This window comes from Agelaius tricolor, unplaced genomic scaffold (assembly GCF_023055355.1).
Source record: "Agelaius tricolor isolate 1412-34295 unplaced genomic scaffold, bAgeTri1.0.p SCAF_1, whole genome shotgun sequence".
Taxonomy (NCBI): Eukaryota; Metazoa; Chordata; class Aves; order Passeriformes; family Icteridae; genus Agelaius; species Agelaius tricolor.
The window spans coordinates 22,797,921-22,825,606 of record NW_027269261.1 but is presented as its reverse complement, the minus strand read 5'-3'; the positions used below and the strand labels follow the sequence as shown (position 1 = coordinate 22,825,606).

The 27,686-nt window shown below is 40.3% G+C and overlaps 1 protein-coding gene across 3 annotated transcripts; it reads right to left on the bottom strand.

Annotated features, from left to right (window-relative positions):
* Positions 1 to 1,441: 1,441 nt before the first annotated feature.
* INTS7 (integrator complex subunit 7) lies at positions 1,442 to 27,661 on the bottom strand. Of its 3 annotated transcripts, XM_071426436.1 has the most exons (21): positions 27,534 to 27,651; positions 27,284 to 27,406; positions 25,684 to 25,830; positions 23,026 to 23,163; positions 22,516 to 22,562; positions 21,814 to 22,013; positions 20,647 to 20,769; positions 17,979 to 18,096; positions 16,890 to 17,024; positions 16,239 to 16,336; positions 15,360 to 15,599; positions 14,530 to 14,667; positions 13,612 to 13,818; positions 9,926 to 10,120; positions 9,059 to 9,162; positions 8,607 to 8,675; positions 7,441 to 7,573; positions 6,133 to 6,231; positions 5,066 to 5,251; positions 3,868 to 4,183; positions 1,442 to 3,834 (listed from the first exon to the last, which is right to left on the bottom strand). In XM_071426436.1, the coding sequence occupies exons 1-20, from the start codon at positions 27,644 to 27,646 to the stop codon at positions 3,887 to 3,889; spliced, it is 2,910 nt and encodes a 969-aa protein (XP_071282537.1). In that variant the 5' UTR covers positions 27,647 to 27,651; the 3' UTR covers positions 1,442 to 3,834; positions 3,868 to 3,886. The 3 variants fall into 3 exon arrangements, with proteins under 3 accessions (XP_071282537.1, XP_071282546.1, XP_071282529.1); XM_071426445.1 differs by having other exon boundaries at positions 1,442 to 4,183; positions 27,284 to 27,413; positions 27,534 to 27,661; XM_071426428.1 differs by having other exon boundaries at positions 1,442 to 4,183.
* Between the last annotated feature and the right edge of the window lie 25 nt (positions 27,662 to 27,686).

The following is a 27,686-nucleotide window of genomic DNA, read 5'->3' as shown; positions in this document are numbered from 1 at the left end:
AAACAGAAAGACAACAAACCAGAAAAGAAATGAAGCTAATCTGAAGGCAAGATGCCTCCATACTGTGTTGTATGAGCTCTCTCTTTCTCTATATGCATACATGTATACTGAATATCGCTCAAAAGATATTTTTAGGAATGCAATAAAATTCCTTCAAATCCTATAAATTCTTTCAGTAGGTTGGTGGGGTTTTCAACTAAAGTTGTTGTATTACTAAATAAAATAATTCTTAAAAGTTTATGCATATCTTTAAAGAACCATTGAACTTGCTTCCAGAACTGTGCAATTCCTGTACAGTTTCATAGGATTTAAGTCAAAATATATCCCCTATGAAATACAGAAACTTCAGCTATATTAAGGCATATCAGTCCTTGGGTAAAATGAGGGCATATCCAAGGAAACAAAAACAGGAAAGGAAGTCTGAGATTCCATGCATAGAGATTCCATGAATACCCACGATGAGTGCAACTTCGGGAATCACTTCTGAAATACACTTGCATGACCTTAGCAGGAGATTACACTCCAAATTCCAGGGGAAGGTAGAATCTGACAGAGGACATTCCTTCCCTGCCCTGCACTCAGTTCCACATTGCCTGGAGCGAGGGATCAGCCAGGAATCCAGAAATGACACTTTCTGGACACATGCCTGGGCACATGTTCACAGGAATGAGAGGCAAGTACTTCCGAGGGTAGCTGGCTCCACCATCCGTGGGGGAGTCAGGTCAAATTACAGAGCCCAAGCACCAAAAACTATTGTCTTCATGCTGCACTGCACATACTGCCAGCACCTCCAGGCATCTTCATTTCACCATCTCCTCCTGCTCAGCCCAACAATTTATCCAAGCTAGATGAAGGCACATCTCAGTGATCAGGAACAGATCATGACGTGGCTGCCTGCACAAGCCCTTCTGTTGTTTGAATTCTTAGCAGCTGTCTCAGGACCAATGTCTAGCCACTGAGCATTTTCTTTCTTCTGCCAGTGAGTGAAACAGATCTGAATTGTCTTCCATTATCAGTGTGCCTCTATGCATAGTAATCAAGTTACTGCTTTGTTTACTGAGAAACACTGAGGAGATTTAAGTTGGGTCCATATATTAGAAGTGCCTTCCTAATTCTTGTTGCACATCTTCAAGTACAGGCACCAGAAACTGAATGCAGGACTCAAAACAAGAATAACCTCTCTGCTTCCACTAATAGTGAAGGATCACATTCACTGCTGATAGCTCCAACAGCAGCTTTCTGTATTTGCTGTAACTTTAACACTCTTCCTCACTTCTGTTTAGGTATTTTGAGACATTGTGTGCCATAAAATCCGTGGTTTCTGTTTGACAGGTGTATATCCCAGCTTATTAGGAATAAAAAATACACTGTGTTAGAAAACAAAAAAAATCTCCCCACACAGAAAATTACCTCACTACAAATCCAAGAAAACATAAAGCACTGTGCTTACATAGAAGGAGAATTTACTAATAGGTCCAGGGCCTTTCCTGATCAGCACACACATATAACTAACTTGCAAATGAATCAGCATGAGAAACTCTTCAGAGTTTGTTAGAAATACAGGTATTTGTACAGCCACCCTCCTATACAAGGTAATTTCCAATAAAGCAGCAATTGCAATTTTCCTCCCCCTGCAATCTCCCATACCTAACATCCAGATTCCCAGGCTTCAAGTATTATTTGCTGGGCTTTAAAAATGATACAAGTTCTTGGAGTTCTAGAGGCCTCTCAGATCAGGTGAGCAGATGATGTGTTTAAAGGAGGAACACTTTTTTCAGCTGTAGTAGGGTTACTCTCACCAGCTCACAGACAGCTGAGCCTCAGGCCAGAGCAGGGCTCTCCCACTCTGATCATCACATGGCTTTTGAGAAAAGTTTGTTCCCCAGCATGGAAATGTCTTGTAATTTCTGAGTTGTTTTGGAATGGCACCATCAAAGGTTTCCACCAACATATTGGTCAATAAAAGCAAGAAACACATTCAAATTGCAGGATAAAAAAACCCTCTTTGACCGCTAAGTCTCTCTCTTTTTTTTTTTTTACATTAAAATACAGAGGTTTTTGTGGTAAAGAACTGATCTATGGCTTTAATGGAAAAACCCAACTGACCACAAAGAGTTCAGCTCTTTAATCTGACAGAAAGCATACACAGCAGCAGGCCAGGCATCTCTTTCTGGACCATTCTACCAGCTGTAGCTACAGATACATATATGCCTGTGTGCATACAGCTGAATATGCACACACACACCCAGAACTATGGGCATGGAAACACAAAAGTGGGACAGAAACCACCACTCTGCTCAGTCAGCTTGAAAGGCTGTGGCACTTTGTGTCTCTTGCTCAAAAGGAAAACCATTTACAGAGGATGCTAGTCAACTTTTCACCAATTTTGTGTCTTCTGTTTCAACCTTGCCTCCCAGTTACCATTTCCAGTTAGGATTACAGCCTGACCAAGGTATGATAGCATCATCACTATCAATTTGCTTGGGTTTTTTTGGATAGTCTCCAGCCAAGAGGAACTACTATGGGAAAACACAGCAAACAAAATCTTCATCCTGCTATGCAAAAGAAGCCTCAGCTTACAGCAATTCATTATCATATTCTCTGCAGTTGAAGCAAGCAAAACCTGTAAACTCCAGTCAGCTCTAGAATGAAATCAGATTGAAGAAATAACAGTATCATGGGATTTTGCTGAGAAAATAACAATAAAAATTTCTGCTCCAAGAGAGGGATTAACAAACTGAATTATGTAAGAAGTGCCAGCCCTCCTCCTCCTCATTCAAGTGGGTCCTGCCTTGCTACAGAGTGATAAGCAGAGAGTATTTATGAAGACCAGGTGAAGGTCACGCTATGTGATCTACTGCCTGTGAGTCTGGATACAGTTCAGCCTTTTATATCACAAAGGAAGTGTGAAAATGATGTGTGAAGCAGTGTATTTCCAAAATTCTATTTCAAGTTCCTGTAAAATTAACAATTAAGCTTTGCAAGCTGGTCAAAGAACACATAAGATTACAAAGTTTTGGTATAAAAGACTCCTTTTAAAAAACAGAGCTGCTTACTTGCAAGCTGTCATTCATTTTAATTTCCCTCTAAAAAGAGCAAATAAAAAAACCCCTACAAAAGAAAAGGTTTCAGAGATGCAGATGCATGAAAATTTAAAAACAACATGGTAATATCTTCCATATCATCTTAGAGACAGTGATTATTCCCACCTGGAAAACTCTGCCTCTTGCAAGACTCCCCAGACAGCAACCCCTCTAGCAGTCTCCTCCCTCTGCAGTGACTGGGTATCACAAGTGAACTGCAATTTTTTTTCTTCCAGATGCATGCATTAAGTAGTGCTGAAGAATTTTAATAACATACATACACCAGCCAAATACTGGAACTTACTACTAAAATGTCAGAAAAAGAATCTCTGGATATTCCTGCCAATTGCTTCACATTAAAAGATACACACTTGGTATTACACTCATTTCTGTATAACCAGCCAAAGTGAAGTGTTTCTCAATGTCCTGTAAGCCTGACATTAGAAACTATGTGCTTCAAAAAACATGGAAAGTACCAGTGAACAAGCTTAGTGTCCACTGCAGTTTGTGGAGCCTGCTGGAACAGGTTTGTAAACAGAAGTTAGAGATCAGGTAGAAGTTCTTACAGTAAGAGCACAACTCCAGATTTGAACAGCTGCCTCTGCTGAATCAAGTTCGAATTTACTCCAGATAATTTAAGAAGCAACAAACTGGCATCTGAGACTTTCTAGGAGAAGGCTGCAATAAAAACATCTTCAAAAAAGCCTTTAAAAAAGAAGTGTCCAGAAGAGCTGCAGTCCCAGCAGAGCAGGCTGGGGTGGCTGCTGCAGTCCCAGCAGAGCAGGCTGGGGCGAGGGTGGCACTCAGAAGCGCGAGTACGCCGTTCTCTGCTGCTGCTGCTGCGCTGGGGCTGGGCCCTGCTGCTGCTGCTGCTGCTGCAGGCGAACCTGCTGCGAGTATGGATCCTCAAGAGACTTCACAAAAATCGTTGTTTTAGGCCCAGTTTTCCAGACAATACCGTTTGAGTCTATCACAGAGGACTCCACGGTGATGTTGTGGGTGCCAAGGATGACAAAGTTGAGCAGGAACTGCGTGCTGAAGTAGTCGTTGTGCGGTTCCACCCTCTGCTCCATTTCATTGGTCATGCTGTCAAGAGGAATCTGAGAACACAGATGGAAGGTTAAAACATCATAAACCTGTCAAAAATAAGTTTTCAGGTCTCCACTTGAAGGAGAGAGGAGAAAAAAGGAAAAATCTGTTTGCAATTCTCCTAAACCAATTCATGTGCATACTTGAGACAGCTTGACAACCTAACAAGTCATCTTCCACCTGAGGTTCTACTTTTCCACAAAGTAATGTGAGTCAAACATCACACACTTCCGAGCCCTGTAACCTTTTACAAGCCATTAACTTTCTCCTATTCTCCCTCAAAAAACCCCAAATAGCAAAACAAACAAAAACCTGACCCCAAAACCCACCAAAACAGGCCTTTCACTAAGTATCACATGCTAGCAGAACCTAAACCTCAGGCAGCCTTTGATAAAACCATTGACTTAAGTTTAGTATGTGTCTCCTCAGATGCTATTTGATTTGGACAGTCTGTCCTCATGATTTCCACAAACAAAATAAAAGAACCATAAAATGACTATAAAAAATTCTAGAGACTATGTGGTAGAGAATAATCTACTCCTGGTTTGTTTGTTTTTCCCTGTGGAGTTTTATATGATATATAACTAGGCTGAGTTTTCCTCATCTCAGGCAGATTCCTCATGACTTGTTCTGAACATCACAAAGCCTCTTTGTTTGGAAGAAGAGCTGTTACAAAAAGGTATTGACATCTTGCAGACTTAAAAATCCCAGATCCCTTCCACAAGTTATGCTTGGCTCTGGCCAGTGCTTGAATGTCAACTGGCAGGAATGAAAGGATCACAGAACCAGCCCCATTCATCTCATCCTGGGAATTCTGCTACCCAGAGACAAACAAAACAACAGCAAAACAGCAAAAAAGCTTAAGACTCCTCCTGGCTCTGTTCTATCCACACCTTATAGTCCTGTCCAGATTTGCTCTGCAGCACTGAAGAGACATTGAGACAGACAGACTGGATTTTACGGAAAAGGCCTGGTTTGGATCCGTGCTGAACCACTCCCTCCACCTTGAGTGCCAGCTGCTGGTTGTTCTGTACTGCTATAGGCTCTGCTGGGTTCCTTGGAGATGGGGATAGAGCAAGCTGGAACACAATAAACAGAGCAAAATGTAATTATAAGCCTCCAAAAAAGCAAACAAAATTCAAGGATGAAACAGGACACCTTCTTATAGGAAAATATCCAAGAGAGGTTGGGTAGGAAAATCAGCAAATGGAAACACAGCCTTTATCAGAGACTCATGACTATATTATTTAATAAACATCATCAGCAATACCACATATTATCTTTGAATCAGTTTCATTTACTTCACTTCTTCAAAAGATGTGGAAAAAAATCTTCCAGAGAACAGCCATAGGTATATGAAGCTGAACAAAGAAGCAAAATGCAATAAGAGTAAATAATAAAACTTAGGGCTTTCACTTTTCCCAGAAACAAGGAGCACTTGAGTAAAACAAAAACAAAAACAAACCAAAACAAAACAAAACAAAAAAAAAAACAAACCAAAAAAAACCAAAAAAAACCACCACCAAACCCATGACCTTAGTCATATTTAGACATTCTTAAGTCAGTGAGCTGATATATAGGACAATTTTCTTCCAAGATAGTGAACATTGCTTTTCAAAGGGAAAGGAAAAAAACCAAATACAAATCTATGAAAGCTGCCCTTCCAGGACTAGAATTATTTAGCTTTGTAGACTCAGAATCAACAAAAAATCCAGGTACATTTTACTTTTAAGACTTTGCAATCAAAGAACTGAATCCTACTTGCCTAAGTGACAGTCTAGTGGGTCTGAACAACCATGCATACATGCTATTCAGGTTACTCCTAACAGATTAACCCAAATGCCATTTGCAGTTATGTATCTTCACTAAAAATCCTTAAGCTTTGTGCCTTCAATAGGGCTCTTCTCATGAGGTAAAGACTTTCTAAAGAAATTTGAGGCCATATTTGAGCAGTACTTACCTTAATACTTGTAGACTGCAGCTTTTGGAAAAAGTACCTTTGAAATGAAAGAGGCACCTTCAACAAGGCAATGACAGCATTGCACAGACAAGCTGTATGCTGCAAGAAACAAGAGCCAAAACAGCTGAGAAAAAATATCATTCATGACACAGGAAATAGACATATACCTGAGCTACTGAAAGAGCAGGAATTTCCATTTGAAGTCCAGAAATGTATTAATACAGTCATAGAATTATAGCCACTAAGACTACAATGACTATATTCAGCCTCTCTGTTTTATGTTCTGCCCCTTATTGAAGGAGCATTCTGCTCTGGAAAAAAAGACAAGGAGGTCAAGCAAAAGAAAAATACAGATCTTTCCAGTCCTCGTGTTAGAGTTCACAGAGCAGGATCTGCTTGAAACACTCCTACACACAAACTCTCAAAAAACAACTCCCCTCCAAGCAAAAAGCCTGGCATCTATCACAACTTAATGCAATACTTCAGTTTCAAGCCTCTTGTCTACTCTTTCTTTCCGTGCTGCACCATGCCTCTGGCCCAGATGAACACAAGCACTGCCACTGGAGTCACCAAGCTGCCTTGGTGTGCAGCCAGCCACAGCTAAGTGTACAGGCTTTACCTTTGCTGTGGTTTACATTATTTACTCCTCTAGTCTATTTGGAATTGGTGAGGACTGTTGGTTTTAGAAACCAGGCAAACAGATGTCAAGCATGCCAAACCACCTTGCTCCCACCAACATGCACTTCAGCTTCAGGATGCTCATGAGCAGCAAGAGCCAAAGGCACCAGCCCTGTAAGGAGGGTGTTATCAGCCCACTGTTTGCACCAGCACACTCCCACTGTGCTCCCTGATGACCTGCACTGATAAGAGAAACACAACACTCCCAAAGCACAGGGCTCACCACCAGCAGCTCAGGGAACAAAGCCAGGCTGCTCTGTGGCAGGGAGAGAATTCTTTCACAGCAAGAACATGAATGAGGAGAATGTGCTCCAGGGTTTGCATGTGAGGGTGGTGAGGGTCTGACAGCTCTTGCAGTGACCTTATCAGCATCTGCTGTGCTCTTAGGATGGGAATTTTAAAAGTATTAATTTTAATTAGACCAGCAAGGTTACAGACCATACAAGGTTATGTTTTAGCAAAATGGTTCTTGAAGTATTTTTAAACAAGTGTGTCTCTGTAGAGACCATTTGAGTCAGAAATGTTACTTAACTGAGAATGCTTCCCAGTTTCTTGCCTACCACAGATATATGGAGTTCTGGGGTTTTGGCCCTCTTCTCTAGACAATATACATTTAAAACTGTTACTTGCCAAGTAAGACACAGGAGCATACTTCCTGTTGAGGGATTCCACTTCCTCTAGCACATGATTAAATACAGACATCATTCTTCTTTCATATTCACTTTCAACATGAGCTGTTCCATTTGAGCTATATTCCTGGAAACTAAAAAAAAAAGAAAAAAAATGAAACTTTTCATTATGTCTAACTTACTTTCCTCATCATAACCTGGAAGGCACACTACCAAACAGACATGACAAATATTACAACATGAAATCCATTAAGAAATGTCTTTCAAACTGTTTACTCTGTTCTTTAAATTATTTTTCCACTATAACACTTGCCCTTTACATTTAAATCTTTCTTACCTACCATTTATTCACCACTTCTTGTCCCCACCCTCTCAGCTGAAGCAGTGACAGGTCTAACAGACTCAGCATACTTACTTCCCCTGGCTTTTTTAACCCTGCAGTGTCATGAAAATCTCACAACACACAGCAAGAATGCCAGTCAGAATTAAAACTAAATCTCCAAGTTTATAATCTCCTCCTTTGAATAGAAGTCTATCTCATTGACTAATACACCTTCTAAGCAATGCTTAATTCATAATGAGTACTACAGTCACTTAGGATGTTCACTTTTATTACCAGCTTTAAAATCACAGAGAGATTTTATCCACACTAATTTCCATTTAATCTCAGCCTGGGATTTTTAAACAGTGATTCAATACATCAGAACTTCAACGTTGCTTTCTAGTGGATTTAAGTTCACTGTTAGAAAAAGAGCCAGAGGTGATGGCTTTACATTAAAAATTTGAACTAATTTAGTGCATGTGTTTTCACAACTTTGAAGGAAGCTAAGGTGAACTTACAAGTCCAAGCAACAGGTATGGGATCTAATACACAACAACAGAAACAAAATAAGTGGCTAAAGGAGAGATTAGAAATTCAAGTCTATATTTAAGATAACTCCAGTATAGTGCTCTCAAGAGCAAAATCAGTGTGAAATGCAGAACCCAAAAGAGAGTCCCCAGTCTGGCAGGTACAGCACAGCAGCAACAGATCCTCAAGCCTGCTCAGAATATAACTAGAAATGTCTACTGAAAAACTTTCTGAACATTCCTTGAATTCCTAGGCTTAAAACTCCAAGGATTTATTAATAAGCAGAAAAGGAGTATGAAGTTAACTATCAAACCTACCTTGCAGATTCTGGATCCAAAATCAGAGCTTCTATTGCATGTGAAATCAACAGGCAGCTCTGCTGTTGTCTGATATTAATACTAAGGGGCTAAAAGACTTTCAAAGTTGGCACCTAAAGCAAGAAATGCAGTGTATTTAGTGGCACTTTTCCTTGCTTCTGTGAAGTAATCCTACAGTCATTACCCATTTAGTGAACAGAGAGCAAGAACTGCGAAAATACCAAGTTATAAGCTGCTCCAATTTTTGTGTTGTAACTTTTTAACAAGTAATTCCAAACAACAATATGGCAATGTTTATTTTCAAATGGCTTTTAAATAATTGGCAGCTAATTTTTATGTTATTTATTTTCAAAATTACTTCATGGCAGTCTTAAAAGAAAAGAGGATTCTTATGCCTCATGCTGTGCACATGAGAAGGAAAGTGGACAAACTCTAGGATTTTTAAAGGATACAGTTCTACATTCCTTAGAGTTGCTGAGTCTGCATCAAAAGATGACTGATAGAGATCTCCATACCGTGTAGCCAAGTTTCGGAATTCCTCCATTGAGTGTTTCATCTGCAGAGACAATGTTACTAGGCAAAAACACAAAATAAAGCAAAACAAAATCCCACACATCCAGAAAACCACTACATTGTAACATACAACACTGAAGGAATAAGGGGGCGCATTGGAGAAGTTTATAAAGTTCTTGCTTCTTCACTCAGAAAATTATTACCAAAGTGACAGACTGTTATCCACACATTAAACAGGTACATTTCCTGCACCAACAAAATCTCCTTGGGTTAAAAACAAAGCAAAAGAAAAAAAACTCCATCAATACCCTCTCCATCCCCTGCTGGTAAATCAAATTGCTCTGTCTTTCAATGACCACCCACTGGCTGGATTTAGAAGCAAACCTCCTTGGTTCCAAGGAGGTACCAAGGCAAGGTTTGTACGGTACCAAGGCAGTTGCCAACTCTCAGCAAAAGGAGTTGCAGAATCATCCTCAGGTATATCTATTCTTCCTTAGTGTACTCAGAGTGTCTGAGGTGTTTCAAAGCAAGGTGTGAAAAGCCTTGCTGCAAGTTTGAGTGTACCAAGTGACTTGCCATGTGTATATCCCTGGAAGCTGTGTGTGTGACTGGGGGAGAAAACACAAGTGCACATTCACCTTCAAAACACAGCCTGCTACAGGCAGGTGTTTTCAGAGCTACAGGTGAAAACCAAAACCCACTTCACAACTACTTTTCATTTCTTTTGTCAAATATGTTTGCTGAGAAGCAGAATTCATACCAGAGTCACAAACACAACTGCACAAGAGTGGAACAGGAGCACATGCCTGGTTGGAGATGCGGCCACACCTCTGGAGATCATTTCCCGATGTCATAGCGATGGTCGTGGCAATAGCTGGGGGTGGACTTGTTTTTAGGCTGTTGCAGGTACAAATAAGTTGAGAAAAAGCTTGCAGAAGGTCAATCCTGAGTTTCACAAATCCACACTGAAAGCTCAGAGGATTAAGTGGCGTACTAGCAGCCTGAAACACAGTAATAGGAATGTTGGCAAACTAGGTCAAAAGCAAAAATGATAAAATTACACTGCAGTGTCACCGAACAGTCTCAGAAAACTGAATCCTCAAGTTCAATTCTAAAAGCTGTTTTTTTTTAAAATTACATTTAACAGTGTTGCTCAATTTCAATCATACTAATATAAATGACATAGAAGTTACATAATTACTAAGTCATATTCCAAGCATGGCACCCTTGTAACAAATGTGACTTAAGCAGTTAAAATACTCTTAGGGCATCTATTTCCTCTTTTTCCGATGCCAAGCCATTAGACTTCAAATGACATTAGGCCAGATAGTCTTTACCATAAGAAAAAATACACTGAATTGGATGGCAAACAAGAAACAAAAGGACTGAAAAAGTGATTCTCTGCATCAGCTAGAAGAAAAAGAATTGGCTCAAATTACCCACAGCAAGAGGAAGGGGTGTTGTTTTTGGAACTGGGAAATGGATGGGGACATTATGAAGGCACTGAACCTTGCATTTGATGAAGGCAAGAGACACAGTCTAGTGGTAACTAAGAACAGTAAATAACAGAATTCCAGGAGACTAGACAAGCTGCTATTGTTCAGAAAATACAGTTCTATGAAGCTTTGCTCCCTAAAAGCTTATCTGACTTGTAGAAGCATCTATGACAGTTTAGGACACCCAGGAGGGGGTAAACTGCAGTACTCGAGGTTTGATACTAGTTAAGCCAAAAATCCACTACTTATTTTTCTTAAACTGTTGGATTTTGAGAAGAACAAGCCCTCTCCAAAAACAAAGCACTGGTACTTCCTCTTGGACTCATGCCTGTCTTTGCCAGTGCTTCTTATTCCTTACCAGGTCACTTCTCAAAGCAAGAAGTTATAATCTACCCCAGAACCTTACTAAGAACAATTTCTTTGCTGGCAGAAAACCAGCCAACTGGTTTCTCACAAAGCATCACATCATTTGAGAACTGGCCCACTACTGGCTAAAGTGAGGAAACATCAGCCCACTGCAACCACTTTAAACTACTGCCCTAGATTTCAACTGAAAAAATAAGACTTATTTCATATTTAAACCATTAAGCCTCTCTTATCTATCACTTTGCTTTTCCTTCTACAAGGGCACAAAAAAAAACTTAAGAACTGGAATTGTTCAGTTTATTTTGCAAGGATGGTTTCAGAAAACCCTCTGTAGAAGAGGGCTACACTGCACTGTAATTGCTCTACAGAGACTACATGCTTTTAAAGAGTAAAGTACTCATATCAGAAAATACAGACTTTTTAGTAGCACAAATTGGACTTGAATCTTGTAAATGGAAATACAAGCTTGTCTCATTAATACTGCAATTCACCTTATCTGCCATGGGCAGTGAGTGAGTTACAATTCTTTCTGAAAGTGACAGAAGTATTTCTTTGGCTCAGCCAAGTTCTTCAAACACCACCACTTGACATATTTGGAATTGGTGCTACTTAACCAATGGCTGCCTTCTATTTGACTTAACCAATGGCTGTATAAGTGCTTGGTTCAAGTTTTGTATCATCTTTAGATTAGCAGCAGTGGAAAAATAAACCCAATGCTTCCAATAAGACACAGGATCTGTGCCAGAAAGAGCAGGACCCATTCAAAACCTTTGCTAACTGTACAACCAAGCACACAGCAAGGCAGATGGGGACTGTGGTCAATGTGCTCCCTGACAAGTCCCTGCTCTCCCACAGGGTGAAACTCTTATCCATAAAGCAGAGGGACTTCTTTCCCTCAAGTGCACTAACTCCAATGAAAGAACACTTTGCAGTGCAAGACAGAGTTTTATGTTTATCAAGGAGGAATTGAGAAATTTTCCAACAAGGCGCTGTCTGAACATTTCATCGTTGCTAAACTGGGCTGGCTGAACATCTGCAAGAGATTTACTGACACTGTGTTTTCCAGCTACAAAGTGGAGCAGCTACACCAGCCTCATCACATGCACCACTGGTGTGTGGTACCAGCAGGGCTGAGTCATGCTCTGCACTGAAACAGCACAACAGGAGAGCTCCAGCCAGAAGAAAGAGAGCAGAAGCCTTCAACAGCAAGGCTGTCATGTACATTTTGTGGCACTTTGCTCCCCTTGGAGAGGCTCAGTTCTATAGACAAGCAGTGAGTGGCTCCTTTTGCAGTTGATACACTCAAGCACAGCTGGGAAATTGTCCAGAGTCATGCAACAAGTCAGCAACAACCAGCAATAAAACCCAATTTCCTCCCCTCTAACCTACAAATCCTGTACTCACTCCTCTGGACCACAACCATCCATAAGGAGGGCACTGGGCCCAGAAAAGCACTATGTGCAACAGGAACTGAAGTCAGCAGAAGAGATGAAGACAGGAACCCTTCAATAGAAAAAAAGCCCCAAAGTCCATGGAAGGGGTAATTAAATTATTGGATCACAGTATGACCTATTTAAGTATGTTATTTTCCTGCCTGTATTAAATATTAACATCTAATTAGATGAGGTCCTCCTCTCAATGTCTTCTTGATGTAAGAGAAATCTCAAAGTGTTGAATTAAAAGCCTGATTCACTCAGCCAACACTTAAAGACAAACACTTCAGGAATGATGGGTCTTTTAGAGGACAAAAGTGGAAATTTATGTCATTGAAGCTTATTCAGGGACATTTTATTAATAAATTTTAGTATCTGAACTTTATTAAATACTAATGTCTGAATTGTCATGACCCTAACTGTCCAGTAACTAAAACAACAAAGCAGCTTCACTGAAAAGGCATACAGAAACTGTATGTAAAGATTGCTTCATGGAAACTAAAATATGAAAAAGTATTGTGTGAAGCTGGATCATCTTTGCTTAAGAAGCAACTTTACAGTAGGAACTGAAGGTCCCTAATCATTAATACTTTTTTTTATGTTCACAGACATCACACAGCTTCTTGGTATTTTTACCACTTCAGAGAAGCAGAAAGTATTTATATAAAAGCAGGTACCAGTTGGATTTGATGAAACTGAATTGTCTTTCCTCTTCTTACTAGATTGCTTTTATGATTCCATGAGATCACATTGTCAAATAGAAGGCAGCATGAGCTCAGCAGGAGGGAGGAAGACAATTGAATCCTTCTGTATATTTCAAGAAGATAGCAGCCAATTTAGGCCAATTCCCAGGCTTGACTATTACAATAGCTTTTATTCACCCAAAGCAAGGAGTGGAAAACTATAAGTATTGTAACTTTAATTTAAACAAGATCTGTCACATTTCATTTGATCTGATCAAGGCAGGAAAGGAGGGGTGGAGGGAGAAGAAAAAGCAAGGAGAAATCTAGCTAATCACACTTGGCTGAGTTATAGGATGTGTTCTCTCAAGATGCAGTGTGTGATGCCTGCAGAGGAGAACCAAACAGAGTCTGGCAGATGCCAGAGCTATTGAAGAACTTTTCAGAGAGCTAAGAACAGAGCCCAAGGAGCCACGCTGCAGCAGCAGAAACATCAGCAGCAGAGGTGTGTGCTGACCGTGAGCGAGGCGATCCCTTTGTGGTAGGACTTGAGGGCCTCGGCGATGCAGGAGAGCGCGGAGCTGGAGCTCTCCTCCTGCAGCCCTGTCAGGCACTGCTCAGCCTGGGAGAACTCCTTCAGGCTGTTCAGCCAGAAGTAGAAGTGCTCTGAAGCCACCTGGGTCAGCAGGCTCTGGTACAGCTCTCTGGCCATGTCGTGGTTGCCCTGTAATGACAAGAATGTTTCTGAAAGGGGACGTGAAAGAAGGCTGGGGATTTCCACAGAACTTACACAAATAAGAACACAGGAACATCTCCAGCTTTCAAACAAAAACACTGAAACTTTTTTCAATTATTTGATTGTGGCAATGCTAATAATAAATAAAAGCACAAGTGCTTACTTTATAGAAATACTAGCCTATAAAAAAGTATAGTATTTATTTACACAAGATAATTCAATAAGATGAGAAAAAACCATGGAAATTTACCTCGGCATCTCATACTAGGGTTTCTGTGTAATTCTAACCCCAACTGTGAATTTACTTAAGGGAAAAGGGAAACAGTATATTTTTCTTCCTTTCTTCACATTGAAGAAAGAGAACCATACATCAGGATGACTTTCACATTCTGAAGAGCAGTCAGACAATACATATTAGGCATATGCTCAACAAAGTGCCAGGACATCACTTACTTTCTTCTCAAATACTTCAAAAGGATAAATAAAAAATCATTTTGATGGGATGAATGTCACAAATTCTGAATATCTGAATTTGCATTCCAGGGAATTAGAAGGGAAAGTGATTTTATTTTTTTCCCCCCCATTCACTTCTTTCTCCCAAGTCCTACAATTTTCCTTATTCCCTTATCCAATTCAAAGAATTCCCTGCCAATTCCTTCAATCACAGCAAACCATTTTTCTCCAGGTATTTTCACTTACCATCCTGGAAGCTTGCCTGGCTATCCTGTAAGCTGTCCATCCATTGGAGGCATTCTCAAGCTGCTGTTTGATAACAGTTTTGATTTCTGTGGACAAAGCTTTCTGACTGGAAACAAATATTACTGTGGCAAGAGAAACCTAGCAGAGAGTGGAGGAGTGAGAAAGAAAGTTATATTTCAGTAACTAAAGAAAATAAGAAAAAAAAAGCCATTTCTGTTTTATTTTGGGCTCAAAACTACGTAGAAGATTACATATACATATTTTAATTGCAAAACTTCTCAGTCATATATCTTTTTAATAGTTACAGCAATCCAAGTATTTCTTGTAGATAAAAGCAACTTTCATTTAAAGAAGCTCTAATCTGCCTTTTAGCTGAAATATTTCAAATGCTACAAGTAATTTAACAGAAAGCTTCTAATTTATTTTTTAAAATTCAAATTCCTTCCCAAGTACACATGATGAAAGCATTTTTCTCTCTTACAGTATATTAAGTCATTTGCCTCAGAGCACCCTATATAAATGGAGATAGCTGACATTTGGCCTTTAAACACTACTTTAGAGACACCCCAATAATTTCAATAGCCACGTTTGCCTAAGCAGTGCCATCTGCTGGAAAATCTAATGGAATACACTGCATAGTACACCTCCATCTAGGAGATATTTTTACACTGAACACTGACATAAAGAGTCAGAAGTTAAAAGAAAATTGAAACTAGTGGCTACAGACTGGCACATCAACCTGGACACATAACAAATGCCTTAGCTGCCTTTTAAAATACAGTTCATTCCCAATTGTTAATACAGACTTTATCCATCAAGGGAGGTCTTACCAAGAGCTCCTGCTTTTTATCTGTGGCAGATTGTCCAATTAATTTATAGAGGTCCATTAGGTCTCCCAGCATGCCATCTGCCAGGACAGGCAGCTGCATGGCAATGGCTGCCAGGCAGTGGCACATGAGGATCCTGGCATTGTCCTGGGCACTGTGCAGCTGTGCCAGCAGGGATTCCACCACGGACTGGCTCAGGTGGGGGCGGCACTTCACCAGCTTCACCATGCAGGTCAGCGTGATCTGCAACTCACACAGCCCACAGGAACATCACCACAATGGCCTCAAACCAACAAAGCCAGGCCCACCTACTTAGCTGCAAGCAGGACTGCAGAAACACTCATCTGGTATTTTCACAACTATGTACTCTACAAAAGATGAGATTTTTCCAAGAGCCCAAGTCTTTGTTCCTGAGCTACCAGCACTAAAACGCATCACAAATTCAAGAACCATTAATAGTCTCTCACGCCACCAGCCTTTAAGGTAAATAACTAGAAAAATCACTGATGGTTTCTGAAGTGGGAAAATAATAATCATTTATAAAAATGCATCTCCATCTCCAAAAAGCAAGTTGTCTCCGAGATTCTCTTTGTCCTCCAGAGACACCTCAATCCAATGTTCATGTTTTATTACAGCTGTTCCTCTGAGAGGAATGCTCCCTGCCATCTGCAACAATCCTCTTATCCTAGAGTTGAGAGGAGTTGTACTATGGCTATGCTCAGTTTCTCTGCTGCTCTGAACTCTGATTATGGGCAAACCAGAAAAAATTTTCTTTTCCCTCCAGTCTGTTATGCTTCCAGCAAAAGGATCTGGTGCACACCAGCCTCTCTGTTACACAAGCTGTTATTACAGTTGTGAAGGGGAAGACAACAGTAATGTCACCTTTAAGGTTGCCTGAGCTCCTGGGCTATCATCTTGACTACAGAGAACAAGAAGAGCTTCTAAGCCAAAAACTGCATCTTGCTCCAAAGGCAGAAGATCTACAAAAAGAGAAAGAGTTAGTTTGTTCTCTGTTCTGTTCTCTGACCATAACTGGTGTAATGCTTGCACTGCTGTTGCAGTCATGACAATTAAGAATCTTCCTAACACTTCTGCTTTGCCTTACTTTGATGAGAAACAATTCTGTCATTCCATCTCTTGGGTAACTATTCAGCAGCCCCACTGACACTTGCAAAGCATGCATAAATCTTGGCACTAAGACTTCTAAATGCCCTATTATTATTTTGCAACAGGCTCTGTGCAAAGGGCTTTCAAAAGTTGACCAACAATTCACTAATCTTACGGCAAAGGTCAAACAAGCATTCATTTAGCATGAGTTCTATTGTGGGCAGTAATTTTCTCTAAATGAGACAAAGATGGAACCTTCCCAACCATTCATAAGGCCATACTAGATGACAGTGCCCATTCTCCCTAACCAGCCTGAGGGATCAGACAGACTTACATCCAGGTTCACAGACAGGACGAGTTAATCCGTGCTAAGTGCATAAGCCTGGCTGCAAACAGAGCCACTGCATTGCCCCTGCTTTCCCTTACCTTTCTCCTGGCAAGAGGCTGAAATATTGGTCAGAATTCTCACTCCATGAGCTGCAATGCCACGGTTATTATGGTAACAGCACTCCTGTGCTAGTTTTACCAAATCAAATGACCTGGCAGTTGTAGCTGCTGCTCCTAAATAAAAGCAAGGCAAATGGAACATAAAACTGCATAGTCCATAAATATACCACAGATCTTTAAGTACATTTCTGCAAAACCATTATATTGATTTAGGGTTTTTTCTTACGTTTAAACAATAGGATGAAAATATTTTTCTCTCTTCAGACAAACCCAGAGACTCTCTCATTCTTGAACACTACACAAGTTAGACACATGAGAAATCAACCTTTAGCTCCAAATGTTCTGTTTCAGGACTCAGAGAAATACTGCCTTAAGAAATATTATGTCTGATTAAAAAAAGCTGGTGAGCCTATTAATTATTAAGCCATGCCAGAATGACTGAAGAGGATGTACTATTTTTTTTCCATTTCTGCAGCCCATGTGTTTGAGCTCATAGCACTCATTTGGGCAGTCTGGCTTTCAAGAAGAAAAAAGAGTGTGATCATAATTTTCAGAACAAGATACCTTGAATCACTTTTAAATGTCTACTTTCTCTAAAATTTCTCCAGAATATTGTCACAATATTTTGGTGACACCTGGTACTACTGTCAAGCCCACAAGGGTGGAACAGTAACACGGCAGTCCACTCTTACACCACAAAGCCTCCCTACTACTCAAAAATTAGTGCATGCATATCCATGATTTCAAAGCACCTTAAGCAGAACACAGGTCAGCCATTTGAGAGGCAACATGCTCCTTCACAAAATGAAGAAAACTTGAAGACCCAAAGGCAAAAACCCTTTTAATATACCACAGTACCCACAAAACACAAAAAAACCACCATTATTCATAACTACACAGTGTCCCATTTTAATTTTACATACATGATGAATACAGTCTGACTCTCAGTGTTCTGAAGTTCAAAAATAGTTTTAGAAAATGCTACAAAGTGTTGAGATGAAACTGATCAGCAGCAGAAAACCAAGCTATTAGAATGCCAAAGGTAACCATCTCATCCAGTTTTCTTACCTGGAGCACTGCTGAAGTACTGTTTAATGGCAATGGTCCCTGATAACGTGGAAAGAACAGATAACATGCCCATTTTCAAGCTGTCATAAGGAGTGTTTAGAGCAGATTCACAGAGTGCCTAAAATCAGCAGGAAAAAAATATAGAGGTGAGAAGTAGCATGAGCTATCTGTATGGAGAATTTAGTTGCGCTTCTCTGGGAAGTTTTAAGAATCAAGATTTTTCCCACAGAAAATACTGTACTAAAATCAAAAGCCAAGTCCTGAAGCATCTGGTTTAGAGGACTGAGGATGTGGCTTGCAGAAAAGTGACAGTGGGTCCTATATGCTAGGAAACATCAATTATAAGTCATTAATTAATTAAAAATCAGTGGCAAAAATATTATCTGGTCTCATTGATCCAATATTATAAAGGATTTTAAGATAGTTTCAGGCATACTGATTATCTTGCATTGTAACAATCTGCAAGGTTATATATGCAAGGACATATATTTATATATGTCTCTGAAGAGCAAGGTTTCAAGTGCCATTTCCTTTAGCACTATTGGTGTCCAACAGGAGTTTAAGGTTCTTGATAAATAAATTAAGGGGTATTTTATGTTCTAACTCATTTGTAGTGCCTTTTGCCAGATCTTATCACAGGTCTTATCACATTTAGGTTTGAATAACTCTGCAAATGCACATTGTTCTCAATTCCTTATGCCAACATTGTTCACAATTTAGTCATACACTGGTTTTGGATGCTTTTTTAGTCAACAGGAGGGACAGTAATATGAGACATAAATAGAAAATATAAGTATATTCTGCTTTAGAGCATGCCAAAGCTGAATGCCGAAGAGCCAATAATGAAAAAAAGAAAAATAACATAATTAGTTCCATAGAACATTAAAAAAACCCCACAATGTTCTTATCAGGTATATGTATTGTGTAAGGGTTAAATTCTAAACATATTTGTGATTTGCACCAATTAGTATTTTGCTAATCCACTGACTAGAATGACATCAACAGACAGAGAAGATCTAATGACTGGGGTAGAAAATGAGTCTTGATGTCTCCCAAGACACCGATGCTTTCCTCCAGTGCTGTCAGATCATCTCTCAGGGCATATCTGAAACAGTGACTGTGAACACTGCCAGGAGCACAGAGGAGTCAGCAGGATGGACTGCTCCAGGCAGCAACAGCTTCTGAGGCTGATGGCTAGAAATTGGTGAAGCCTCCTCCAAACTTCCCACCTGACCTACACAGGACAGACTTAAAATGCTGAAGAAACTAGCCAATGTTTGTTGGTAAAAAGGTACAAGTGGCAGGCCTTGTCACAAGAAAATGAGGGGCTGTTCCAGTCCTTGTTGTATAAACATAGCATTTGTTTATATTATCTCCAATTGTTGGGAGAACAACTTCCCAACTCAAAATGTCAACTTGTTATTTCAGAAGTCAGAAAAACTCTATTTCTGCATGCCGTTCAGCAAGCAGTAGCAAGCTTCAGACAATTAGCTCTGTTTTCACCCAGTCACTGGTTCAGTTCTGACATCAGTGGAACTTTTCCCTATGCATTTCAACCATCAGGACACCCACTCTACTTCAAAACACTACATGACAATGAAAGCCAAATTATCAATGCCTCTCACTTGTACTGACATAGCTACTACTGAAATATGGGATAGAGTAGCATTTTCTTCACAAAAAATCCACAATTCCTTAAAATTCCTAAAAGGAAATAAATTTCTGGAGTTAAGCCATTATGAAGAATAAAGCAGTTCACTAAAGCAAAAAGCACTGCACACTCCAAACCATCATCTCCAAGAACTGGGGACAAAGCAGAACCTGCTTTATTTCTCACATGATTGTTAACAAAAACCTGCATAGCTTTATGGATGCCTTATGCTCCAACAGGACAGGATCCAAGTAGCTTCCAAGAGTAACAAAAGCAAAGAAAAAATGACCCAGGAAAAAGTAGAGCTGTAACCCTCTGCCATTAAGTTCTTGAAATATTTACTTTCCCATTGATCTAAACTGAAGTTATTTTCCATAGTCATTTCTACCAGAAAAAGGGGAAGGAGAAAAAATTCATATGCAACAGTGATTGAAAGAAGGCAGCAGTAACATCTACAACATAACACAAGTTTCCCCAAATAGCACAGGTGCACTATAAACACCTTCTCACTGATACAACAGGAGTCACAAAGCTGCCATTGCAAAAACCCCATTAATTCCAAGAAATGAAATCAAAATCCCATTTGTCCTTTCAAGTACCCCTGGCTGGATGACATGTTTTGACAAATCCCAGAGGCTGTTTTGCACCAGAGCACTGGTGTGTACTCATTGTGGTAAGATCAGTGTAAAAACACTCAGCTCTCATGTCTGTTACCTGAAATGAGTTTGTCAGATGGAAAAGCTACTTCCTCATGGTACAGAGGCTTCCTACATGGCACATGCCTTCCCTTGGTAATAATGCTTCAGCTTCAATCCTTGAGTGTCAACTTATCCAACTGAAGACATGCTGTGAGCTGCTCATTAATGCTTGGCTAGGCTGCTTGGCAGAGTAACCTAACTTAAGGGTATGGAGATGTATGTTACTCCTTCCTTTACCACCCAAATCATTCCTCTGGGAAGAATTCTACAAATCCTTGGGAAGTTTCATAATAAACTTTAGCTTAAAAAACATATAGACCTGAATATTTTCTCTGCTCCATGTATGTGGTGTCTTGTTGGCCAGCAGCCTCAAATCCTGGATTGCAAGCCTCTTCACAGCCTTCCTGGGGTCATTTTTCAAGTACTGCAGCAAAAGTTGAATCTGCAAGAAAATAAATTCATTGTTTAAAAGTGATGCTACTAGAAGGAAGTATTTTCAAAAGCACTCAGGAAGAAATGTTGAGCACACAGAGCCAAAACTAACTTGAGAAAGTATGAACATGCCAGCCATGGTTTTTAGTCTCCATCCCCACCCTGGCTACATCAGTTTTATGCAGTATTGGCTGTTGTGCTGCAGAAATACAGCCTAAATCTCCATGTTTACTGCCATAAAAAAAAATAAAAGCAGCACATTAAGTGTTCTCATGTTGTTTCAGTAGACTGAGGTTCAGCACCATCAGAAGCATCATCTGAAATACAGAAGTGAGCCACAGCAGAGAGAGTTTCAGACAGATCAATGCCATTATCTAACAGACACAGACACCAGCCTTGCATGGCTGTACAGGGCTGAAAGAAAGCAAATAGATTTTTGTGACTCCTTTACAAAGACTAGCTGGATGAGTCTCAAGTGACACTGTGTTCAGACCTGCTCTATAAATCACATCCAAAAAGCTCATTATCAGAGCATAAAAAGCATTATATTTTTTTCATCACTGCTTTCCCACTACTTGGTTTATAGTCTTGAATTTAAGGAACTGATTGAAATTCCTCAAAATTCTCCAAGAAATGCACTTTAAATGCATGAAAGAAAGGCAAAAGGCACACTCACAACCCAAGACAATATACAGAAATGCAAAGTGAAGCCTGGCTTCCATAGGCAAGTTGAAGTCTCTTCAGAAAAAGTCAGGGCGTTTATTTTCCCATATGCTGATCTATCCTTGTTGATTTGAATCCCTGATTTAGAAAAAGACATGTTATGAACTGTAAAAAAGGAGTAGTGTGTTTGATACAGTCACCTAGAAATGGAATCAGAAAAGGTAAAAAATATCAAAGCAGCAGCAGTTTTCAGGGTATTCTTCCTCAACAGCACAGGAGCAACCAACTCCTGTGGTTGCATCACTATTTGTTTTGATCAGCAGGGAGAACCTGAGTGCTTCTAAAATGTACTTTGTACTTCAAGAGGAAGGCATGCCTTAGGAAGAGTTACCTGCTTGGGAATGTCAACCAAAGAAGAAGCAGCAAGCAGAGTGAAGGTGTGCAGGGTGACAATGACCATCTTGGTGGAGGGGTAGGATGTCACCAGCTGCTGCAGCAGCTGCCTGGAGCTGGAGGCCAGGCTGGCATCGTGGTGCATGTGCTGCAGAATAGGGATCAACTTCAGCTTCAGGTCCACAGGTGTGGCCAAACCTGCAATAAGGAAAGAAACACAGCCAGAGTTAGTCCTTGGGCTGGCTTTTTTTGGCAGCTGTGAGGCACAGAGTATGTCTGGATTGCTACCACTGCTGAAAGGAGATTGTGCAAACACCTGCAGTGGCTTCAAATAACTCATGTTCTAGCTAGGTGTGAAATGACAGCACTATCAAGCACTTTCATGGCTGTTTGAGAAAGCTGCTCCTTGCTTCCCTGCAGGTAACACACAAATTAACTCATCTGAAACAACCTATCAGAGTCTATGCAAGTTTATTCATCACACTATAGATGGGCTTTTATTCTGTACCAAACAAGTGCTTCAAAAACTTAAATTTTAGGAGGATTTAAGATAACCAGACAGATTATTGGTCACCTAATTTAAAAACTGGAATCATCTAAGGACAACAGCATTCTGATATCTAATATGTAAATATGAATAATAAAGAACCCTAATTTCTCTGAAAGATTTTCCTCCTTATCACTCAACATACAAATGTACCTTGAATCATTTCGCTGATTTTGTTACATATTCCGACAGCAAAATCCCTGTGGAGAAAAGAAAGTACCAGGTGAAATGAAAAATAAAAAATTAAGTCATTAAAAATAGAAAAAAAATTTGACTGAACTACCAAACACTGTGTTCTAACAATTAAAAGTTATACAAAAGAGTGCTTGCCAAAACCTGAGTCTTTTCAGAACCACTGCACAGAGGGCATGACCAAATGAGAAAATGAAAGCTTTCAAAAACTGACAAGCAGCACTACATTTTACTAATATTTCTGTCAAATAATTAATGATTAAAGCTGCTATTCCACTTCTCATAGTTATGAGCTTTCTATTTCAGAAAAAAAATCTGCTGAACTTGTATTCAGATTTCCTTACATCGTTATTGCACGTAATTGTTTTGCTATAAAGGACAGCACAACAGAAAATAGAGAGGTTTGTGAATGTCAGTGTTAATGGAGTTTCCATTCTCTGTAATGTGAAAAGTGAAAAAAATAGTTCTTACTTAGATTGTGCAGAAAAGTTGGCAGCAGCAAATATAGCAGCTTCAACTTCCACATTGTCATGGGAATCCAAACTCTGGCGAATACTGTGATGTGCATTCTTCCTTTCTGGAATGATAGATGCCATGCTGCCCAGCATCCTGCAGAAATAAATCCCAGCAAAATCAGGAAGAACAGTGATCATGAAGAAATGATGAAACCAAATAAAAATGTTAAAAAGACTGGTTAAAAGGCTAGGTTTATATAAATATATGCTCTTTCATGACTATTACAGAAACAAGCAAATGCTAAAAGTAAACATGTCATTAAATGAAACAGATTTTGTTGTGTGGGTTGCATCAGTGGTTTGATAAAAATTCCATTACATTTTGATAACTTTTAGCTTGAAATTGGCACAGTGAGAAACTTACCAAAAATTCTTTTAAAATTAAGAGTTCACTATAGCATGATTTATTTCCAACATCTTTTACTGATCTAAGATAAGGTTATTAGTGAAAAAGTAGCATCACTTTTTGTGTAATTGCTAAAAAAGTAGTCTATACTTTGCCAAAAATATTTCAAAGATACCTTTCAGGCATATTTAGCATTATCCAGTTAAAAGAAGAATAAATGTAGGATTTATACTGATGGTAATTTTAGCTACAGTTCTGTGCAAATATTTACACAGTTATCAGCAATAAAATTTCACAGACAAAATTTTGTTTAAGCAGCTCTTTCTTTCAACAAGTTCTTCCTTATTGACACTATTCAAAGAGGACAAAAAAATCAACAGAAGATTTTAAACTGAAACTGTTGAACCAACAGCTATTTTAATATTTTATTTGATGTATCCTGTGAATTTAGTAATTGAAGTACTTATGCAAACTGAGAGGACTCCTGGGACTTGTAGCAGCCTGTGAAGATAACCCTCAATGCCAGTCAACAACTGCAATCTTATATTAGAGCACTGAACAGAAACTACAAAAACCATGCAGGCATATTGTATTTACAGATTCCTGAGACACCAGGGCATGAAAACATAATCTCAAATGAAATATTGAAAGAAAAAAGAAATGGACATATGACCTAATCAATCAAAGGTCATTAGCTAATGACCTCCCATCTCCCAGCAGTGAAATCAATAACAGTTCCAGATGGAGGTATAAAAAGAATATAAAAAACCACAAGTGTTCTCTTCACATTTGAATTCACCTGCACAGGGGCTGGAAGATGCAGTTAAGAGGATCATGTTGGATAGCATTAGAGACACAGACACCAAACCAGCAGGACAGTGGCATGGAAGACAGATTAATTTTGTTTTCCCACTTGATTCCCAGAAGTTCAAAGCAATCAGTAATATAACAGCATTTCCTTAGAAGTTACTGATCAGAGATCAACTAGCAGTTCCAGCTAGGACAAGGCAGAATGAAAAATAGGTGCAAGCATAACAAGGTTCGTATAAGTTTTGGTTGCAAGTTAACAAAAAACATTTTGAGCCACAAAAGGAAGGACTTTCACTTGGTCTAAAAATATCCTAGGCAAGATGTGATATATTGCATATAGCTACTGTCTGGGTTATACATAATACAGATTCAGTTTTCTTCTCTGGTGTACACAAAATTTCAACACTGCAAATTCTCTCTTGCCTGGGACCATCCACAAAATTCTGACCATCATAAGTAGTTAATTACCTTGTTCTTCTTATCACCGATCCTTATCATTCATGCCTTTCAAAGACAGCTTTTCTTTTCACTCTGTGAGGCTTTTAACTCTATGAGGCATGTATAAAAACCCTCCTTTATTTCACTCACAGAATCACAGAATGGCCTGGGCTGGAAGGGACCTTAAAGATCATCCAGTTCCAAACCTCTGGCCACAGACAGGGACATCTTCCACTTGACTAGGTTGCTCAAAGCCCCATCCAGCCTGGCCTTGAACACTTTCATGGATGACACATCCACAGCTTCTCTGGGCAACCTGTTCCAGTGCTTCACCACACTCACAATACAGATTTTTTTCCCAATATCTTATCTATACCTACTCTCTTTACTTTGAATCCATTTCCCCATGTCCTGTCACTACAGGCTCTTGTAAAAAGTCCCTCTCCATTTCTCTTGTAGTCTCCCTTCAGGTACTGGAAGGCCACAATTAGAGCAGTCTGAAGCCTTCTCTTCTCCAGGCTGAACAATCCCAGTTCTCTCAGCATTTCCTCACAGGAGAGGTGCTCCATCCCTTTAACCATCTCAGTTGCCTCCTCTGGACTCCCTCCAACAGGTCCATGTCCTTCCTGTGCTGGGGACCCCAGAGCTGGCCACAGCACTGCAGGAGGGGTCTCACCAGAGGGGAGCAGAGAGGCAGAATCCCCTTCCTTGGCCTGCTGCCCAGGCTCCTTTTGATGCAGCCCAAAACACATTTGGCTCTCTGGGCTGCCAGTGAACATTGCTGGGTCATGTCCAGCTTTTCATCCACCAGCACCTCCAAGTCCTTCTGGGCAGGGCTGCTCTTGATCTGTTCATCCCCAGCCTGGACTGATACCAGGGGTTTCCCTGGCCCAGATGCAACACCTTGGACTTGGTCTTGTTATTCCAGACAAGCACATTGATAGTGACTTACAGGTTTGCAGTAAATCAGAACAATTCACCAGATTTGAAGTAAATGAGGATCCCTCCTGCCATACTCACCGGAGTGTAATAGCCCGAGCTACCGGATCATTGCTATGGATCACTGAGAAAACTCTCTTGACAAATTCATCCACATTCAGGATCTTCTCTAAGTGCTTCTCACTCTGCTGAGTAACTTTCAGCACACATAGCCTCAGGAAGTTGTTCCTGTTAGAAAATACACACATTTCTTAGTCAGGCTATTTAGTAACAAATATTCAAGCACGTTAAATACTAAATTACTCAACTATAACTTTGGGGAGCAAATTAAAACAAGGAGATATCTACGCTTTAGAAACATTTGAGCAGACTGATACAGTAAAATAGAGACCATTAACATACTATTGCTTTATTTTCTAGTTCAGATAGTGTCAAACTAAAGCCCAATTCCAGGGAAATGAACCTCTGACACCAGTGAGGAGGGGTGTAAGCAAATGGCTGTTTTGTGCACACACAGGGATCCAGATCTGCTGGAAAAACACATTCAATACTAAGACAGAGAAGTCTTAAATACCACTGTCAATTGCTGAGCAAATTTATTTTCCTTCCTGAAGACAAGAGTGAAGTTTCCACAACATCAGCGTACGCCTTTGTAAGCTGTTAAGCAGCAGCTTTGATTCCATTATATACATCACTAAGACAGCAGGCACGTGGAAAAGCTGTACTTCAAGTTTTGTTAGCTGTGAAAAATGCCAATCACTTGTTTTTAAAAATTTAAAAGTTTTATAGTAATAAAATGGTTATAAAAATAGTAATACAATTAGAGTAATAATAATTTGGACAAACTGAATTAGGACAATATGAGACAACAGAGACAAAGAGTTATGGACGTCTGGGTACCTTCTTCTGGGCAGCACGAGCCCAAAAAAGGACACCTGGATTAACCCTTAAAAGCAATAGCCTGTTGCATATTCATACATCTCATACATGATGCATAAATTCCATTCAAACACAGGATTCTACCTGGTCTGTGTCAACTTCTTCCTCTTAATCCTAACAGCACCTTCGAGGAGGTAAGAAGTTCATTTCTTCTGATAATGGGGCAACAAATTCTCTTTCTCTGAAAGATTTAGGTGCCTTGTGGCTGCTAGCTGGTGCGAGTGCCTCAATCCTTCTTAAAAAAATATCCCACTTACATAGTTCTTATTTTAACTACAAAAGTTACCTTTTAACTACAAGACTACATTTATCATATTATTAAAATGTTAATACAGCACTACTAATCAATACATCAAAATACATATAGTAAATATCTGCGTAGAGCCATATAATATGCACTTTTCACATTAGAGATTCGATTTGCACATGTGATCATCCATCCATTTAGGAGTTACGATTTGGATGCGCTTATAGAGCAAAACTTACACCAGTGAACTTAAACCAGTCAGAGAGAGAATCCTCAAATCAGGAAAGGAACTGTGTCGTTACCACTCACAGCCACTCAAGCCCACTAAAGAAGTGGAAAACAAGTTCCAATCAAGCACGACCACAACAGACTGGGTACCACAGGGGTGTTGGCAGGCGAGCACGACGCGCCAGCCTCCACTGCAGGACACTCCAAGGCACGGTGTGTTCCCACGGATCAGACCCGAACGGACAGGAGCCGACCGGCAGCACTCACCCCACTCTGAAAACATCGGCCAGTTTTAGGAACGCCGAGTTGATGAGAATAGGGAACGGGTATTTCTGGAAGAGCCTCGGAAAACGAACGACGGCTTCGCACTGCTCCCCGAGCTTGCCAGACCTGAGGCCTAACGGAGACAGCACAATTACCGCCGGCACCTCCAGCCCGCGTCCTTCCTCCGCACCCTGCCCTGGGTAAAGCGGTACCGACCGAAACCCCCACCCCGGCCCAGCTGCCCAGGGGTCACCTTTGTCCAGCTCCATAAGGGCGGAGTTGGCGTCCAGCTCCTGCTCGCCATAGCCCGCGTCCGCCAGGAACGACTTGCCGCTGGCCGCCATTGCCGCCGCCGGCCCCGCGCATGCGCAGCCGCGCGCCTGACCCCGCCCACCCGGCGCGGCCG

Excerpts from the sequence above, each read along its gene's own strand:
- INTS7 (XM_071426428.1), bottom strand. The coding sequence starts at position 27,646 with ATGCGCGGGGCCGGCGGCGGCAATGGCGGCCAGCGGCAAGTCGTTCCT. Across the intron at positions 23,164-25,683 it reads GCTCGGGCTATTACACTCCG|GATGCTGGGCAGCATGGCAT; the intron begins GTGAGTATGGCA and ends TTATTTCTGCAG. Across the intron at positions 18,097-20,646 it reads GGAGCAGAGAAAATATTCAG|GCACTCTGTGAATCTGCTCT; the intron begins GTCTATATGTTT and ends TGCTGATTTTAG.